At 45.2% G+C, this 18,234-nt stretch overlaps 1 protein-coding gene across 3 annotated transcripts in view; it reads right to left on the minus strand.

The window, feature by feature from the left end:
* Positions 1-18,234, minus strand: part of LOC115461248 (dynactin subunit 1-like) — a 188,975-nt gene that overhangs the window by 87,247 nt on the left and 83,494 nt on the right. For all 3 annotated transcript variants that reach the window (XM_030190949.1, XM_030190951.1, XM_030190950.1), the window contains exons 13-16: positions 18,063-18,215; positions 15,535-15,695; positions 2,973-3,141; positions 1,122-1,190 (exon numbers count right to left, since the gene is read on the minus strand). In XM_030190949.1, coding sequence (XP_030046809.1) covers positions 1,122-1,190; positions 2,973-3,141; positions 15,535-15,695; positions 18,063-18,215 — 552 coding nt within the window. The remainder of the gene's footprint in view (positions 1-1,121; positions 1,191-2,972; positions 3,142-15,534; positions 15,696-18,062; positions 18,216-18,234) is intronic.

An 18,234-nucleotide genomic window follows, 5' to 3' on the forward strand; every position in this document is an offset into this window, starting at 1 on the left:
AAGAGAGGCCTACCCCGACGACGAAAGAAAACTTACCGGGGCAAAATCTGAAAAATACGGGAAGGGGCAAACGAAACCCGAGAGGGCTTCCGGAGCACTTCCCAAACAGTTTTAGAAGATTTTCCGAAGAAAAAACACGTCGAAAAAGGACGCGCGAGGTCGACTTTCCGGGGCTCGACACGGCGAAAACACAACCGTACCGAATGCGGACGAAAGAAGACTGGCCGGTTTCGGGCGGGAAGACGGCCGCGCGGGCGCGCGAGGGCTAGCAAAGGACTTTGCTAGTGAAGATTCCGATTGGAGGGGCTGCCGTGGACGTCACCCATCAGTGAGAACAAGCAGCCTGCTTGTCCTCGGAGAATGTGTATTTGCCTCAACTGAGTAGGTCATCTTCCTTTATTAACCACTTTGAATCCTTTGGGAGAGTTGGCGGTATACAAAACCCTAAGAGTATAGAGTACAGTATATGAAAATGGCTGTCCTGCTTGTCCTCACGTATGCTACTTCCAACATCAACACAAAACACATTAAAACATCATAACAGCACAAGAGATAAGTGGAGGTGGAACATATAAACAAACAAGTGTAACCGGAGAATGATAAACAACTGAGCCCGCAAAAAGGTGGGAAAATGCGGGATACAAATGCAATGACAAGAAAAAAATTGTAGATTGTCATAAAAGGTGTACGTGTCATAAGTCAGTCTTGCTGCAGCTAAGTGCAGCTGATGTTAGCCCTTTGTGTTAGTTGCTTCTTCCATCAAAGGTTTGAGAGGTAGAGTTAGGCGTTCACCTGTTTCCCCTTGAAAAAGAAAGGCACTAATGTGCAAACAAAGATGTGCTGGCAACTTTACTTTGACATTTTGCATATTTCTCATGCCTACATAAATAAAAAACAGATCCATGATTGATTATATAAAGGTCAGACCTAGTTTATTATTTTTGACCCCCTAAGAGCATCTCTGATCACTGTTTCGGCTACTTGGTAGCATTAATCCAATAATGATCCAAATTTTTATTTTTACCTGTTGGTAGGAAATGCATATGATATTGTGATTTTCAAACTGTTTTCATGTTTTAATTAATCAGCAACTAAAAACAAATGTTCAATGAATGTGGTACCTTAATGTGGTCAGACAGCTGCATGGTGCAATCTTCTGGTTGATCAGCCAAATGGATACTGTAGAGATGCTGCAAAGAAAGAAATGTGATTACTTCCCACTATTAGAGCATTTATTGGTATAGCACCACTTCCTGTAACATTTTAGACTATTGTAATGTTCTTTTTTGAGCTGTTCATAAAAGCAGTGTTGAGCTTTGCAATTGACTTAAAATGATGTTGCCAGACTTGTTAGCCTTCCTAGATATTCACATATCTGACTGATTAACCTGCATTGACTACCAAGTTCGATTTAAGGTCCTGCTTTTAATTTTTCAGGCAATGTAGGTTATTGCACCCCACTATCTTTTGGAGGCAAGAAAGACATATCATCCAGTCAGATCTTTATGCCTGAGGGTATGCAATACCCTTCTGTACATAAGGACCAGTTGACGGAGACTAGGAAGAAAGCTCTTTTCTTAGTCCTTTAGAATGAAACCAAATTACCATCTGTGGTTAGAATACATTTTACTGTTGAGTCAAACATCTGAAGTCTCCTTTGTATGGCCAGGCCTTTGGTATTGGTTACGAATACCTATTACATAACCGTATGTACAAAACATTTTATTATTATAGTGAGAGGACAACAGGAAATGTAATTCTGTAGGTTTTCTACTTTTAGTATAAATGTAAAGATATCTAAAGTTTTTCTGGACATCTACCAGAGAATCCTCATAGTGCACATTTTACAATCATTAGATATTAAATCCATAATGACATTTACAAAAATATATGGATTGTATGTAGCAGCAGAACTATTTGTCAAGAACTCTTCCAAAGCCAGATTCAGTTACTAAGAGATTAACTGTGTAGGGATCTATGTTCAAACATGGAAGTCTGTGTCAGCACGTTGAACCCCCCCCCCCCCCCCCCCCCCCCCCAAGTATTTTAGAAAAGGGTTAGCAATGTGAATCTTTTTCTGAACTACATTTAGTGCTGCCAAAGCAACATATAGGTGCTCACATATACAAAATGGGAATATGTATTTTAGGGGGAAAACAAAAAATACATTAAGAAAAGTGGCATCACTAAGGCATTTGTATGTGTAAATAGCGTTGCATAAATGTATAAGTGTATAAGATTTTAGAAACCTGGATGTCTGTGGGGCATTGTCCTCCAAAATGCAAATATTTTGCCCCCTACAGAGGTAAGCACAACTGCACCCTCCAAGTTCTCCTTCAAACTCCAAGTTCAAATAAGAAGTTAGCCAACTGTTCAATGTGCGATTTGATGAAGGTATAAATGCAGAGAGAAAGTTTTCCTGGACATAGGTGTACTGCCATTCTAAAATATAGAATACACATATACTTTCGAAGGATTGCCCAACATGCCTCCCTTGAAATTTGTGTGCTGTAGCATATAAACAGTGACTTCTTAAATTGCTAGTTACACTATATCTGCATGCCAATTTCCACATGTAAATGTACTTTTTATTTATTAAAAAAATAACAATAATCAAACACTACTCCTAAACTTGCCTCACAAATTTATCAGAAAGGAAGTTACTAGAGGGAACAAATTAAGCACAGTTATATATAATATTAAACTCAAAAACAAATACAAAACTAAAATATATAGATCTAAACTGTGTTAGAAGACCTGCAGGTATAGAAAATCAGTGCATTTGCTTTCTATACACAGAAGACTATGACTACCAACTATCCTATGAAATCATTTCATGCCATACTGAACTGCATGCAATTCTGAGAATCTTTACCCTCGGAAATATGAGCAAAGAAAGCCAGTCAGAGAAATATATAAATGCAAGCTGTCCAATAAAGTTCAAGTTCTCCCTACTGGTTTCCAGTATATACCTGATAGTATTTAATGGCCTTTGTCAATGGCTCCACATTCACAGTTTCATCCAACTGATCCTTATACAAAAGGTCAATCAGGAAATCCAGGGAACGTTCATGGACACTCATCTCAGGATACAGCATTCCCACCTTTTTATAGACTTCCACACCACATTTACTCAGAGCCCTGAGCAAAAAAGGAGAAAATCAAGGTTAGTTCTTCTGCTATTCAGGAAAATAAAACTTCATGCACCACAAACATTAAAACTATATTAGAACCAGTCTTTCCTAGTTTGTGCCAGTAGATCACAGTTATGTTTTATGTCTATTGAAACTTACTATACCGCCAGGCTTAAGCAGATCATGGCAATTCACAATATAATAAAATATAAAATAAAGGCAAGCCAACTAAACATAACAGGAAAGAAATGAACATATACGTTCAAAAGAATCAGGCAACCATTCTTATAGGTACATCATGGCTCCAAAACACTGCAACAAAAAACCCCTCCCAAAACTTTAAGATCTTGTTAAACAGGACTCAGCACAGATAAGGGAAAGGGAATGGGACTTGATATACATTCAAAGCAGTTTACAAAGTATATACAGGTACTTATTTGTACCTGGGGCAATGAAGGGTTAAGTGACTTGCCCAGGGTCACAAGGAGCTGCAGTGGGAATCAAACCCAGTTACAGGATCGAAGTCCACTGCACTAACCACTAGGCTACTCCTCCACTCACAGGAAAAAAAAAGTCTATTCTATAATGAGGGTAGTCTCCCAATGAGCTGTAGACAGGGTGGGAATAACCATGCCGTGACCTCAACGCTCTGTTGGTTGTATAAGGTATGGCCAACTTGCCCAAATAAGATGGAATATCATCATTATAGGCTCTATGAGCAAGTATCAGTAGCTTAAATTTAATCCTATATTGCATCAGAAGCCAGTGAAAAGGTCTAAGGATGATATGTGGCCTCTCTATAGGCCTTAACCAACAGTCATATTGTGGCATATTGTAAAGCTTGTAATAGTTTCAAGTTACCAACTAATATAGCTGCATAGACCACATTTCCATAATGATACATGAAATTAATGCATGAAGTAACATATGTAAAGCTGCTTTATCTAGGAAGACCGGGATTATCAACCCATTCCTCAGGCTACACCCAGCCCACCAGGGTTTCAGGATATCCACCATGAATATGCATTCAATAAATTTCCATGCACATCTCATGCATGTTAATTGTGGGTATCCTGAAAACCTGGTGGGCTAGGTGTGTCCTGAGGACTGGGTTGAGAACCCCTAATCTAAGAGGGCATAATGGACACAGAATTTTTAAAAAAAAAGTCCTTCTCTGCCTTAGAAACCTGCTCTGTAAAGGAAAGTTGTTAATCTGTCATAGTACCCAGAAACTTAAAGGACTCTAATAGTACTGGGGCCCCTAACAAAATTTGGACCAGGTCAGGGCAATCTGCATGTCTTAAAATCCAACAAGCTGTCATTTTAGACACATTTAACACCAAGCAATGTTCTACAAACCATTTAGTAGTAACCTTTTAAGACAATTCTGCAACAATGTAAGATCTAATGTTAAAAGTGAGACCCTAGCAACAAAAAGAACCCCATCCACACATATATACTTATTCTAGTTTTCTGTATTATAGTAGTTAAAAGGCTCAAAAATATTAAAAATATTTGTGATGGAGCCAAGCACTGTGGTACCTCACAGTCCAAATAATGAAATTGAGACATCGATGATCTTTTTGATATTGCAAAAGATCGACAGGAAAAATCTAAACCATTCCAAGATCATGCCTTGAACTCCCATGAATTGTAGTCTCTTTAAAAGAAGATAGTGGTCGATCAAATTTAAAGTTAATGCCAGGTCTAATGATTCAACCCAAACTATCTGGCTATTATATAAGGCAGAATGAACCTCTACCTAAGAAAAGCCGCCAGAATTGTCCAAAACAAAAAACTGAACTGCCGAGGAAGCAGTAAATTAGCAGATTCCATAAAAGTTGGTCAGTTGTTGAACAGCATTCTTTTCCATTACCTTTGAGACAAAGCATAAATTTGAGACTGGTCTATAACTAGTAGCAACCAAAAGGAATGATGAACGATGAACTGGCTGAACCACAGCATGTTTGTTTCAAACACAATGGTACCAGCCCCCTGGATAAAACTTAAATGATTAGCCATCAAAAGCAGCAGAGGAAAGACATGGACTGAAAGCTTAATCCAGTTTGATGGAATAGGATCCAGCTGACAATATGTAAATCCTACATGGTGAATATGGGATAACAAGTAAACCATGAGGCTGTTTCTACTTCAACTCTCCTGAACAGCTCTCTGCTACATATAAAAAAAAGCCTTTGGAAGAGTTCAACCTATACAAGCTTTTCCTCCCACTCAATATTAATGGCAAGTTGTAAAGTCTATGTGACAAACATGCTTAGTAACTACAATTTAAGCCTATCAGTGTATCATTTGACATTCAATTACATTAAGAGTGCTGTGATGCCCAGTGTCAACAAAGTTTTAGATACACAGGAGGATGGGGTAATATATAGAAAAAAAACAAGAGGCTATACTGTAATGATGGGTTACATCTATCTGTCTAAAGAGAATCCACGAGCGTGGAGAACTCAATAGATCCCACGAAGCATCAAATGTAAACAAAAAGGTGGGAATATGAGCCAGGCAATCCAATAACTGGACCCAAAATGTAGTTTAAAATAAACAATATTTATTAATTTTCAAGCAAATGATGATAAAACAATTTCCACATTAAAAATGACTCGACACAACGTTATGTTTCGGCCAGACGGTGCTCTGAAATATTTCAGCATCTGAAATAAAGGGAAACTGGGAAAAAGAGGAAGTACATAAGCACTGCCACGCTGGGAAAAGACCAAAGGTCCATCAAGCCCAGCACTCCGTCTCCAAAAGCGGCCAATCCAGGCCCTAAGAACCTGGCAAAGCCCCAAAATTTAATAATGATCAATGGACTTTTCCTTCAGGAATCTGTCCAGACCCCCTTTAAACTCAGCAAGGCCAGCTGCCGTCACTACCTTCTCCGGCAATGAGTTCCAGAGTCTAACCACGCGCTGAGTAAAAGTAATATAGTAATATAGATTATCCTGGAAACAGAAGATAAATGCTCTTTCTATATCCTTGCTATCTCTGGCACAACTGGAGAAGCTGGACAAAGATCTAATTGAAGATATTCATAAGCTGAGAAAGAAATGGTGGGTGCTTTTGCTGGGAGACTTCAAATTGACTGATGTGGAATGGAATGTCCTATCTGCAGATCAAAAAGAAATAGAGATCATACATGCCTGCTGAAGTGCTCTGTTCAGACAAATGCTGATGGAACCCTCAAGGGAAGGGGTGATGCTGGATCTAGGGCTCACAAAGTGTAAAGGATTTGATATACCATCTTTCTGTGGTACAACCAAGGCAGAAGTGTTGCTAACGTCCAGATGGGTGCCCACCTAGGCAATACTGATCATCACATGATATGATTTGATACAAAAGCTAAACCAGAGTGCCAACACACATGCTGACTTTACTAGAATGGAGTAATCCCTGAAGAAAGAGTTGACGGGAGGAGTAGACATACGGACAGTGGTCCAAGCTGAAAGCAGCTATAAATAAGGCAACAGATTTTTATGGAAGGAAAGCAAGACAAAAAGGATATTTATATGGTTCTTCAAACAAGTGACTGAAAAAAATAAAAAGCAAAGAAGGCATGACCTTCAAGAGTCAGCTCAGCCTGGGCATAAGTGAATGAAATGCAAATCTGCCATCCAATTGGAGATTGTGCATTTCTCAATGCAACGCCCATCCTGTTGGGATCAAAAGAAAAAGCTGCCTGTAGGTCTTAGTCCTCTCCAAGCAAAAGGCCAATGCTTGCTTGCAGTCCATGGTGTGCAGTGCACTTTTGCCAGGATGGGCATGTGGTTTGGGAAAGAATGTTGGAAGAATGATCGACTGGTTCAGCTGGAACTCTGAAACAACCTTAGGCAAGAACTTAGGGTGCATGCAGAGAAATAATCTGTTATGATAAAATTTAAAGGTGGACCCTGTGAGCTGAAGTAACAGCCATCAAAAACAGGACCTTCCAGGTCAAGTACTTCAGATGACAAGAATCCAGCGGCTCGGGGGGCGTGTCAAGATGGCGACCTGAGTGTTTGTGGATCGCTCACGGTGGTTTTGCTGGGAGCCTAATTTTCTTCTTGCTTTACCTCTTAGTCCGAAATGCCCCATACCAAAGGAAGGGGTTAGTTAAGGGCCTGACGCCAGCGGCCCGAACTTCCTCCCCGGCCCAACAAACACTGGATCGATTCACGACGCCTATCCAAGGAAATAGGGCAGGCGAAACCGAATTGGGAGCTGTTTGAGGAGCCATATCTCCCTCGGCACTGGAAATATCACTTTCGCCGCCAGATAATCGACCTCTGCCACCAGCGATTTCGGGGCGGAGGGAGGAGGATGAAGTCACTACGGAAGGCGTGCTGGATCAAACCTCGGATGGCGCTAACTCCCCCCCCCTGAACGCTGAGGAAACTTCTTTGGAGGGGAATCCTCCGGCAGAGATAAATCTGCAGATGATATGGAAGATACTACAGGGCTTGAGCCAGACGGTAATAAAATCTGCTCGAGAGACCTCTCTATTAGTAAGTAAAATTGACTCTTTGACTAATTCCCTTGAAAAAACCAAACAGGAATCGGTCTTACAAACTGAAGCAGTTCAGCAGTAAGTTAAATCTTTAAAATCTGTGACTGAATCTTTAGTAACAGATAAAATAGTAATCCATAAGAAAATTGAACAATTTGAGAACTTCAATAGAAGGCTGAAACTCAGAATATTAAATTTTCCCGGGATTAAAGAACTGAGCCCTATTGAAATGTTCAAGAAATATCTAAAAGAAATCCTGTTATATCCAGATTCAGCTATTCCTCACTTAAATAGAATATATTACCTACCAATTTCTTTGCAAGCTGAATCAGGAGATAGGGGCAAGAAAACTGAAGCGGAGAATATATCTTTGGATCCTCAAGCACAATTGGACATTTCAGTAATACTAGACTCATCCTTATCTGAAATTGAACAGCGCAGAACTCTTTTGATATCATTTGTTTTTGAACAGGATTTGAATGCTGTGCTGAAGTTATACTTCAAAAATGCCTTAAAAACTTTTTGTTGTCAAAGACTGTGGATATACCCGGATGTTTGTAAGACAACTCAGGATAGGAGAAAGATAATTCTTTCATATAGAGAAGAGACTCGAGCTTTGGGGGCAACATATTTACTTGCTTACCCATGTAAATGTCTGGTTAAATATATGGGTGTAAAATATACATTTTTTGAACTGGAACATCTTAAAGCGTTCTTAGAGATGAAAAAATTAGCCAATACACCTGCAGAATAAGGTAAAATTATGTATAATCATACCTGATAATTTTCTTTCCATTAATCATAGCTGATCAATCCATAGACTGGTGGGTTGTGTCCATCTACCAGCAGGTGGAGATAGAGAGCAAACTTTTGCCTCCCTATATGTGGTCATGTGCTGCCGGAAACTCCTCAGTATGTCGATATCAAAGCTCCATCCGCAGGACTCAGCACTTAGAGAATTACACCCACGAAGGGACACTCTGCCCAGCTCACCACCGCCGAAACGGGGGAGGGGAATTAACCCAGCTCATCCCCACACAAGTGGGGGAGGGGAATCCGTCCAGCTCATCCCCGCGGAGCGGGGGAGGGACACCACACCCGCCGATGCGGGGGGATCTGGCTTATCCTGCAACCGCAACCGCGGGAGGAGCTGACTGATCCTAACACCGCCGAAGCGGGAGGGGTACAAAGCTGCCCTACAGCCGCACGAAGCGGGAGGGAGTGCCGGCAGAATTTATGTCTCAATCCAGCCCCGTAAAACGGAGGGGAGAGGAATGCAGCAGCTCACTGTAACACAAACTCGTCTCAACTCTTGAAGAATCCAAGTGAAAGAACTTGAACACGAAGTCTTTCTGAAATAACTGAAGACTAACTTGAACCTGAAATGCAACCAGAATAAAAACAGAACAGATATCTGGGAGGGGCTATGGATTGATCAGCTATGATTAATGGAAAGAAAATTATCAGGTATGATTATACATAATTTTACCTTCCATATCATCAAGCTGATCAATCCATAGACTGGTGGGATGTACCGAAGCAGTACTCACCCAGGGCGGGACATTGAAATCCCTGACCTCAACACTGAAGCTCCAAACCGGGCCTCCGCCCGTGCAGCCACAGTCAAACGGTAATGCTTGGAGAATGTATGAGCCGAAGCCCAAGTTGCCGCCTTGCATATCTCTTCCAAGGAGACGGATCCGGCCTCTGCCATCGAGGCCGCCTGAGCTCTCGTGGAGTGAGCCTTCAGCTGGATAGGCGGCACCTTCCCCGCGGCCACATAAGCCGCTGCAATGGCTTCCTTGACCCATCTTGCCACTGTAGGCTTAGCAGCCTGCAGACCCTTACGAGGACCTGCAAACAGGACAAACAGATGATCCGATTTCCGGAAATCATTGGTCACTTCCAAGTATCTGAAGATGACTCGTCTCACATCCAGATATTCAAGAGCGGAGTACTCCTCTGGGTAGTCCTCCCTACGAAAGGAAGGGAGACAGAGCTGCTGATTCACATGGAAGCGAGAAACAATCTTGGGCAGGAAGGAAGGCACTGTGCGAATAGTCACTCCTGCCTCAGTGAACTGCAGAAAAGGCTCTCGACATGAGAGCGCCTGGAGCTCGGAAACTCTTCTGGCTGAAGTGATAGCCACCAAAAAGACTGCTTTCAACGTCAGGTCTTTCAGAGATGCCCTCGACAAGGGTTCAAAAGGCGGCTTCTGCAATGCTCTTAGCACCAGGTTGAGATTCCATGCAGGCACCACTGAGTGCAGAGGAGGGCGCAGGTGATTAACTCCCTTGAGAAAGCGCACCACATCTGGCTGCGAAGCCAGGGAAGCACCCTTCAGGCGGCCCCTGAAGCAAGCCAGAGCCGCTACCTGGACTTTAAGGGAACTGAGCGACAGGCCTTTCTCCAGACCTTCTTGCAGGAACGCCAACACTGAAGAAATTGGAGCAGTGAAGGGAGAAAGAGAGCCTGCTTCACACCATGCTGCAAAGATACGCCAAACCCTGGCGTAAGCAGTAGAAGTAGAGCGTTTCCTCGCTCTCAGCATAGTGGCGATGACCTTGTCTGAGAAGCCCTTCTTCCTCAGACGCTGCCGCTCAATAGCCAGGCCGCAAGACCAAAGGGAGAGGGATCCTCCATCACCACGGGACCCTGATGTAACCGGCCCTGCTCCACTGACAGCCGCAGAGGATCGTCGACTGAGAGCCTGATCAAGTCCGCATACCAGGGACGTCTGGGCCAATCCGGACCCACCAGGATTACCCTGCCGGGATGCTTTGCCACCCGGTCTAGCACCCTGCCCAACATGGGCCAGGGCGGGAACACATAGAGGAGCTCTTGTGTCGGCCACTGTTGGAGAAGAGCATCTACTCCCAGGGATCGAGGGTCCCATCCTCTGCTGAAAAAGCGCGGCACTTGGCAATTGGCCGATGACGCCATCAGATCTAGGCTCGGCTGGCCCCAGCGCTTCGTGATGTCCAAGAACGCCTGAGCAGATAGTTGCCACTCTCCGGGCTCAAAGGTATGGCGACTGAGAAAGTCCGCCTTGACATTCATGACTCCGGCAATGTGGGCCGCTGAAAGCTGCTCCAGGTTCGCTTCCGCCCACTGGCAAAGACTCATAGCCTCCTTGGCTAGAGGGGCGCTCTTGGTACCTCCCTGGCGGTTGATATAGGCCACAGCCGTGGCATTGTCCGACAGGACCCGTACAGGCTACAACACCAGTACCGGGATGAACTCCAATAACACCAACCGAATGGCTCTGAGTTCCAGGAGGTTGATAGACCACTTGCCTCTGCAGGAGACTAGTCTGTCTGCGTCCACCAGCTCAGCGCTTTGCGCACTGCTGGGTCCACGGGAAGGCGCACAGCATAATCCTCCGACATCGGAGTCCAGCGCAGCAGCAGAGATAGCTGTAGTGGTCTCATATGAGCCCTGGCCCAGGGCACTACTTCCATCGTGGCCGTCATAGAGCCCAACAGCTGCACGTAGTTCCAAGCCCGAATAGGAGAGGCTACTAGGAACTAGTCCACCTGAGCCTGAAGCTTGACAATCCGATTGTCTGGCAGGAACACTCTGCCCACTTGGGTGTCGAATCGAACTCCCAGATACTCCAGGGACTGAGTCGGGCGCAGCTGGCTCTTCTTCCAGTTGATGATCCAGCCCAGGGAGCTCACAAGAGCAACTACCCGGTCCATAGCTTTGCCGCACTCTGCATAAGAGGGGGCTCGGATCAACCAGTCGTCCAGATAAGGATGGACTTGTACTCCTTCCTTTAGCAGGAAGGCCGCTATGACCCCCATTACTTTGGAAAAGGTCCGCGGAGCAGTAGCCAACCCGAAAGGGAGGGCTCTGAACTGGAAGTGTCGTCTCAGGACTGAAAAACGCAGAAAGCGTTGGAGAGGAGGCCAGATGGGAATATGCAGGTACGCTTCCTTGATGTCCAAGGAAGCCAAGAACTCTCCTGCCTTCACTGCCGCTATAACAGAGCGGAGAGTCTCCATGCGAAAGTGCCTCACTTTCCAGGCCCGATTGACCCCTTTGAGGTCGAGGATAGGCCGGACAGAACCTCCTTTCTTTGGAACCACAAAGTAAATGGAGTAACGTCCCTTGCCAATCTGATTTTTTGGCACCGGAACGACCGCACCCAGGCGGATCAGGTTGTCCAAGGTCTGCTGCACTGCCACAGCTTGACCGGAGACTTGCAGGGAGAGAGTACAAACCCGTCTCTTAAGGGTTGGCAGAACTCTAGCTTGTAGCCGTCTCTGATGACTTCCAGCACCCACGCGTCTGAAGTTATAGTGGTCCACTCGCCCAGAAACGAGGACAGCCGTCCTCCAATCTGCACTGGGGCGTGGACCAAGGCCCCGTCATTGGGTACGAGACCCTGGGGGAGGACCGGAGGGAGCACCTCCGGGACGGCGGTCTCTGCGAAAGGAATGCTGCTTGGGGGAGAAATTCCTCTTGAAGGAAGAGGGGGCAGAGGAACCCGACTTGCCCGGGCGGTACCGACGGGCTTCCAGCAACCGTCCTCTGGAGGTACCGGGACGAGTACTAGCCCGAGCCCTGACCTCTGGTAATTTCTTGCCCTTAGACGTGCCGAGATCGGACACGATTTTGTCCAGCTCGACCCCAAAGAGCAGCTTGCCTTTAAAAGGCAATCTAGCCAGGCGGGATTTAGAGGCGTGGTCAGCAGACCAATGTTTCAGCCAAAGCCACCGCCGCGCAGAGACTGTCTGAGCCATGCCTTTAGCTGAGGCTCTCAAGACATCATACAGCAAGTCTGCCAAATAGGCTAAGCCCGATTCCAGGGCTGGCCAATCAGCCCTCAAGGAAAGATCCGAGGGGAAGCCCGCTGCACCATAGTCAGGCACGCCCTGGCCACATAGGAGCCGCAAACTGAGGCCTGCAAACTTAAAGCAGCTGCCTCAAAGGACGACCTTAAGGCCGCCTCCAATCTTCTGTCTTGGGCGTCCTTTAGGGCCGTGCCACCTTCCACCGGCAACGCCGTTTTCTTAGTCACCGCAGTGATTAAAGAATCCACGGTAGGCCACAGATAGGCCTCACGTTCACTCACAGCCAAAGGATAGAGGCGGGACATAGCCCTAGCCACTTTAAGGCTCGTTTCCGGGACATCCCATTGAGCCGCAATTAAGGTGTGCATGGCATCATGCACGTGGAAGGATCTAGGCGGGCGCTTCGTCCCCAGCATAATGGCAGAGCCAACAGGGGCTGAGGGAGAGACGTCCTCCGGAGAGGAAATCTTCAAAGTGTCCATGGCCTGTAAAAACAGGTTGGGCAAATCCTCTGGGCTAAAAAGCCGCGCTGCAGAGGGGTCATCCGCTCCATCCGAGCGGGGATCTATCTCCTCCAAGGAATCCGCTAAGGACCGTTGGGAGACCTCAGACACGCTGCCCTCATCTACATCGGAGGAGACAAAGTCCTCCAAGGCCTGGAAATCAACCCGAGGGCGTTTACCTCTGGGAACCTCAACCTCTTTATCAGAAGAGGGAGCAGGGGCAGCGTTTTGCATGAGGAAAGCCTGATGCAGCAGCAAAACAAACTCGGGGGAGAAACCCCCCAGACTGTGCACTTCCGCAGCCTGGGCAACAGCCCTAGACGCACTCTCAACCGGCGCTCGCAATAGCGGGGGAGAGACATGCCGCGCATCCAAAATGGCGTCCGGCGCGAAACTCCGCGAAGGAGCCGCGCGGGAAGAACGGCGCTTAACTTTAGCCGCTTGTGCCGTCGCCCAAATTAAGGGCGTTCATGGCATTAATGTCTCCAACCTCAAGGGCGGCCCACGAAGAAGCCGTCCGAGCCGCGTGGCCGGCCAAGATGGCGGAGGCGAGGAGCGGGGGATGGGCGTGTATGGCGGGAAAAAAACAGCCACGCCGGAGGAACGACCGGGACATTCATCGGTCACTAAACTGTCACCCATCAAGGGCGAATCAGGTTGTAAAACCCCCGCATCCCCTCTAGAAGCGCTCCAGCGATCCGGGGAGCGACCCTTTGCGCCCTCGCCCTCCGACGCCATATGCCACGAGGAGAAGAATCGGGGAACCCCCTGCCCGCTATAAAAAGGTAAAATTACCTGCTTGCCGCTCCGAGCTGTAACGAACTGGTGTCCCAGTGAGTAGCTGCAATGAACGTTTAAAGAAACGTCGAATTAAACGCCTTTAAAGATGTTTAAAAATTTTTTTTTTTTTTTTTTTAAACGGAGCCAGCGGGAGGGGGGAGAAAAGGAGGGACCTGGCACCACCAGGTTTGCACTTGCTCAAAAGAGCCCTCAACCCCAGGCCTCAACAAAACCTAAGGATTAGGCTTGGAGGCCTAGCCAGAGCTGCTGCTGTGTGTGACCACCACCTGCTGAGATAGAGAACATACTGAGGAGTTTCCGGCAGCACATGACCACATATAGGGAGGCAAAAGTTTGCTCTCTATCTCCACCTGCTGGTAGATGGACACAACCCACCAGTCTATGGATTGATCAGCTTGATGATATGGAATTGATGTTATCTGATTATCAATACGAGTAAGGGTAGGAAAAGGCCAGGCCATAAACGGTCATTTTCTTTTTCTTGTTTGAGATCTCCTATTATCTAAATCACGCCTCCCTTGGAAGTTAGAATTGTGGTCTAATTAATTGTATAACCTGTTCTTACCTGGTGAATCTGTGTACTTGCAAACTAATAATAGTATAATTGTTTGGATTATTGGCCAAGGTATACAATGTATTACCTATTTACATGTTTTACGTGTAAAATTTTGATTAAATTTAATAAATAAATAAGAAAAGAATCCAGCGGCTCAAAAGGAGCTTTCATCAGCTGGGTGAGGACGACATTGAGGTCCCATGACAAAGGCAGAGGTTTGAAGCAAATCTCTCATAAAGCAAAATAGAGGATGTTTAAAGATGGACGTACCCTTTACACAGCGATGGTAAGCACTAATCGCACTAAGGTGAACCCTTACAGAGTTAGTCTTGTGACCAGACTCAGAAAGGTATAGAAGGTATTCAAGTAAAGTATGTGTAGGGCAAGAAAGAGGATCTAGGGCCTTGCCCTCACACCAGATGGCAAACCTTCTCCACTTGAAAGAGTAACACCTCTTTGTGGAATCTTTCCTGGAAGCCAGCAAGACCAAGGAGACACCCTGAGGAAGATACAAGGAAGCAAATTTTAAGCTCTCAACATCCAGGCTGTGAGGACTAGAGACTGGAGGATGGGATGCAGAAGAGATCCCTTGTTCTCCGTGATGTCAGAAAACACTCCAATCTCCACAATTCTTCGGAGAACAACTCCAGAAGAGGGAACCAGATTTGCCAGGGTCAACATGGAGTGAACACAATCATGGTTCCTCGGTCTTGCTTGAGTTTCAGCAAAGTCTTACCTACCAGAGGGATGAAAAGAAATGCCTACAGAAGACCGGTCCCACAATGAAGGAGGAAGGCATCCAACGCAAGTCTGTCATGGACCTGGAGCAGAACCGAGGGACTTTGTGATTGAGTTGCGTAGCAAAGTGCACTGAGAGGGGTGCCCCACACTCGGAAATTGGAGAAAGTACTTTTTCAATTAACTCACAATTAAGCAATGTAATTTGTTTCTAAAGGATGTGGTCAAAGCATCTAGCACAGCTTGGTTTAAAAGTTGACTTGGACAAGGTCCTGGAGGAAGTTTAATAGCAATTATTTCCCACACAGACTTGGGAAAAGCCACCACTTACCCTGGAAGTGAGCAACAAAGAATGCATCTACTTTTTGAAATCTGGGTGCTTTCTAGTGGTTACTGTTGGAGACAGAATGCTGGGCTAACTGAATGTTTGGTTTGACCCAGCATGGCACATTTTATGTTCTTAGTCATAATGTAAGGATGTTCATGACAAAATACTCACTGTCCATATTTATGCAGCGTAGTTTGAAGGAGGCTGAGTGAGTACACAAGCCCAGCTGCAAAGCTCAACTGCTCTCCACCTGCTCCACGAAGGCCAGTCCGTTCTGCAAAATTCCCACTCAGATCAAACTTCTCCTGAGCCTGGTTACTGATCATTTCAGCCTATGAAAGATAACACAGTTTATGAATGCAGTTTGTATCTATTGCACCACCTTTTCTTGAGCAGTTCAGTTTATGAAACAGAATACAGCAAAACTGCTTACCCAGCTGCTGTGAGGACAGAAGGATATCAGTCTCATACATGGGTGAAATTATAAGGCAAAGCTCAGTTCATAGCAATGACTATAAAGACTCCAAAGCTTTCTAGTATAATCTAATTGACCATGAGCAGGATTGTCCTCCATCATGAGATTGTATGGAGCCCCCACCATTTATATATCTAGCTAGGAAAATTTCAACGCCTTAGAGAGAAGGGAGTGTTTTATTAGTACTAATAACCTGCTATCCTTAGAGAACATCTGTTACAGGTAAGCAAAATATTGTAATGCAGTAAATTAAGGCAGTTTTTTCATTAAAGGACACAGCTTACAAGCAGCTGGTAGATGATCGGGGCCAAGGTACTGGAGACACCACGCGTGGGGGTCGGTACCCGAGATGATCCGGTTGCACTGAGTACAACGCTTGAAGCCGCTGGGTGTCTGATGACATGGACGGGAAAACGGCGGCTGCGAAATTAAATGACTCGATTTTGCCAAAGAAAAAAGGCACAAAAAGGGAATACAAACCCCGACCGCGAGGCCTAAAATAGGGCCGCGACGAAAAGAAAGAAAAACTCAGAAACATCTTCTGAGGCTGACTAGAGTCGGTAGAAAAATCACAGGCTGGAACACCAAAGGACCAACATGAAGAGCAGTGAATTTTGAGACTGAAATCATATCACGTACCCTGGCATGGCAGTGAAGATCATTACTGTCATTTGTAAAGCTAACTCATTTGGAGACATTCCAGCACTCTACCAAAACCCTCATCCACACCCTTGTCTCCTCTCATTTAGACTACCGCAATCTGCTTCTTGCTGGCCTCCCACTTAGTCACCTCTTCCCTCTCCAGTCGGTTCAAAACTCTGCTGCCCCTCTCGTCTTCCGCCAGGGTCGCTTTACTCATACTACCCCTCTCCTCAAGACCCTTCACTGGCTCCCTATCCGTTTTCGCATCCTGTTCAAACTTCTTCTACTAACCTATAAATGTACTCACTCTGCTGCTCCCCAGTATCTCTCCACACTCGTCCTTCCCTACACCCCTTCCCGTGCACTCCGCTCCATGGATAAATCCTTCTTATCTGTTCCCTTCTCCACTACTGCCAACTCCAGACTTCGCGCCGTCTGTCTCGCTGCACCCTACGCCTGGAATAAACTTCCTGAGCCCCTACGTCTTGCCCCATCCTTGGCCACCTTTAAATCTAGACTGAAAGGCCACCTCTTTAACATTGCTTTTGACTCGTAACCACTTGTAACCACTCGCCTCCACCTACCCTCCTCTCTTCCTTCCCGTTCACATTAATTGATTTGATTTGCTTACTTTATTTATTTTTTTTTGTCTATTAGATTGTAAGCTCTTTGAGCAGGGACTGTCTTTCTTCTATGTTTGTGCAGCGCTGCGTACGCCTTGTAGCGCTATAGAAATGCTAAATAGTAGTAGTAGTAGTAGTAGTGACTAAAAACGAAGGCAAATAAAGGTAATACGAAATACTCAAAGAAAATAATAATAATTTTGAAAAGAAATTGAAAAAGAAAAAAGCGGTTTCATCAAAAATCTCCTGGGCCGAAGGTAACAGCGAAGAAAAAAACTGCGTGTCACCTTATTCGCGGAAAAAAACAAAACTGAGGGCACGCTCGCGCCGCAGGCGGGAAGCTGTTCACGCATGCGGTTCGCTCTGCCCGCGCACCGGTGTGTTCTAGAAAGTTTTTTTGTTTGCTTAGAGATTTGCTGATCTCCTGGGCCGTCGCGAACAACGACCCAATCGTGAGAACAAGCAGCCTGCTTGTCCTCGGAGAATCATTTTTACACTAGCTAGCAAGACTTAATTGAAGTAAAAAAAGATCAGTGATGAGAATACGAGAACTCAATGAAATTTATTTTTAAACATTTTTATTCCGCACTATCCATTGTTCTAGGCGGATTACAAATTACATTCATAAAAACCATATTACAAATTGTTCAGGACACAAATTATAAACAAACAATACACTATGTAATATGTTATTCAGACATCACTACAGATAGTACTTTCTCATATGAAGAAGCTAAAATTACCCATAAGCTTCAACAAATAAATGAAATCTACAGTATGAAGGCCTGTGAACAAGGCTGCCTACTAGAGAAGATTTATATTTTTCTATAAGAGATGTTTAAATCTCCGAACTCTAGTTCTTTAAGCAGATCACAAAAATTTTGTAAACTGTTAACATCTATCTCCTTACCAGCATTAGACAACTAGTTCCTATGGTAACTGCCTAAAAATATATTTACCTTGCATATAAGTCGTGGAATAAGCAACAACACTAGGATACAGTCATGGTCTCCTCCATGTCGCAAAAAACTGTCAGGCATGAAGGTGGTCAAAAGAGACACGTGTCGATTGGCCTGACGTACCTCCATCTTACGTAGCTCCATCTCAATGGCCTAAAGGAAACAGTTCAGT

The sequence above is a fragment of the Microcaecilia unicolor genome, chromosome 2 (genome assembly GCF_901765095.1).
Source record: "Microcaecilia unicolor chromosome 2, aMicUni1.1, whole genome shotgun sequence".
In the NCBI taxonomy this organism is placed as follows: domain Eukaryota; kingdom Metazoa; phylum Chordata; class Amphibia; order Gymnophiona; family Siphonopidae; genus Microcaecilia; species Microcaecilia unicolor.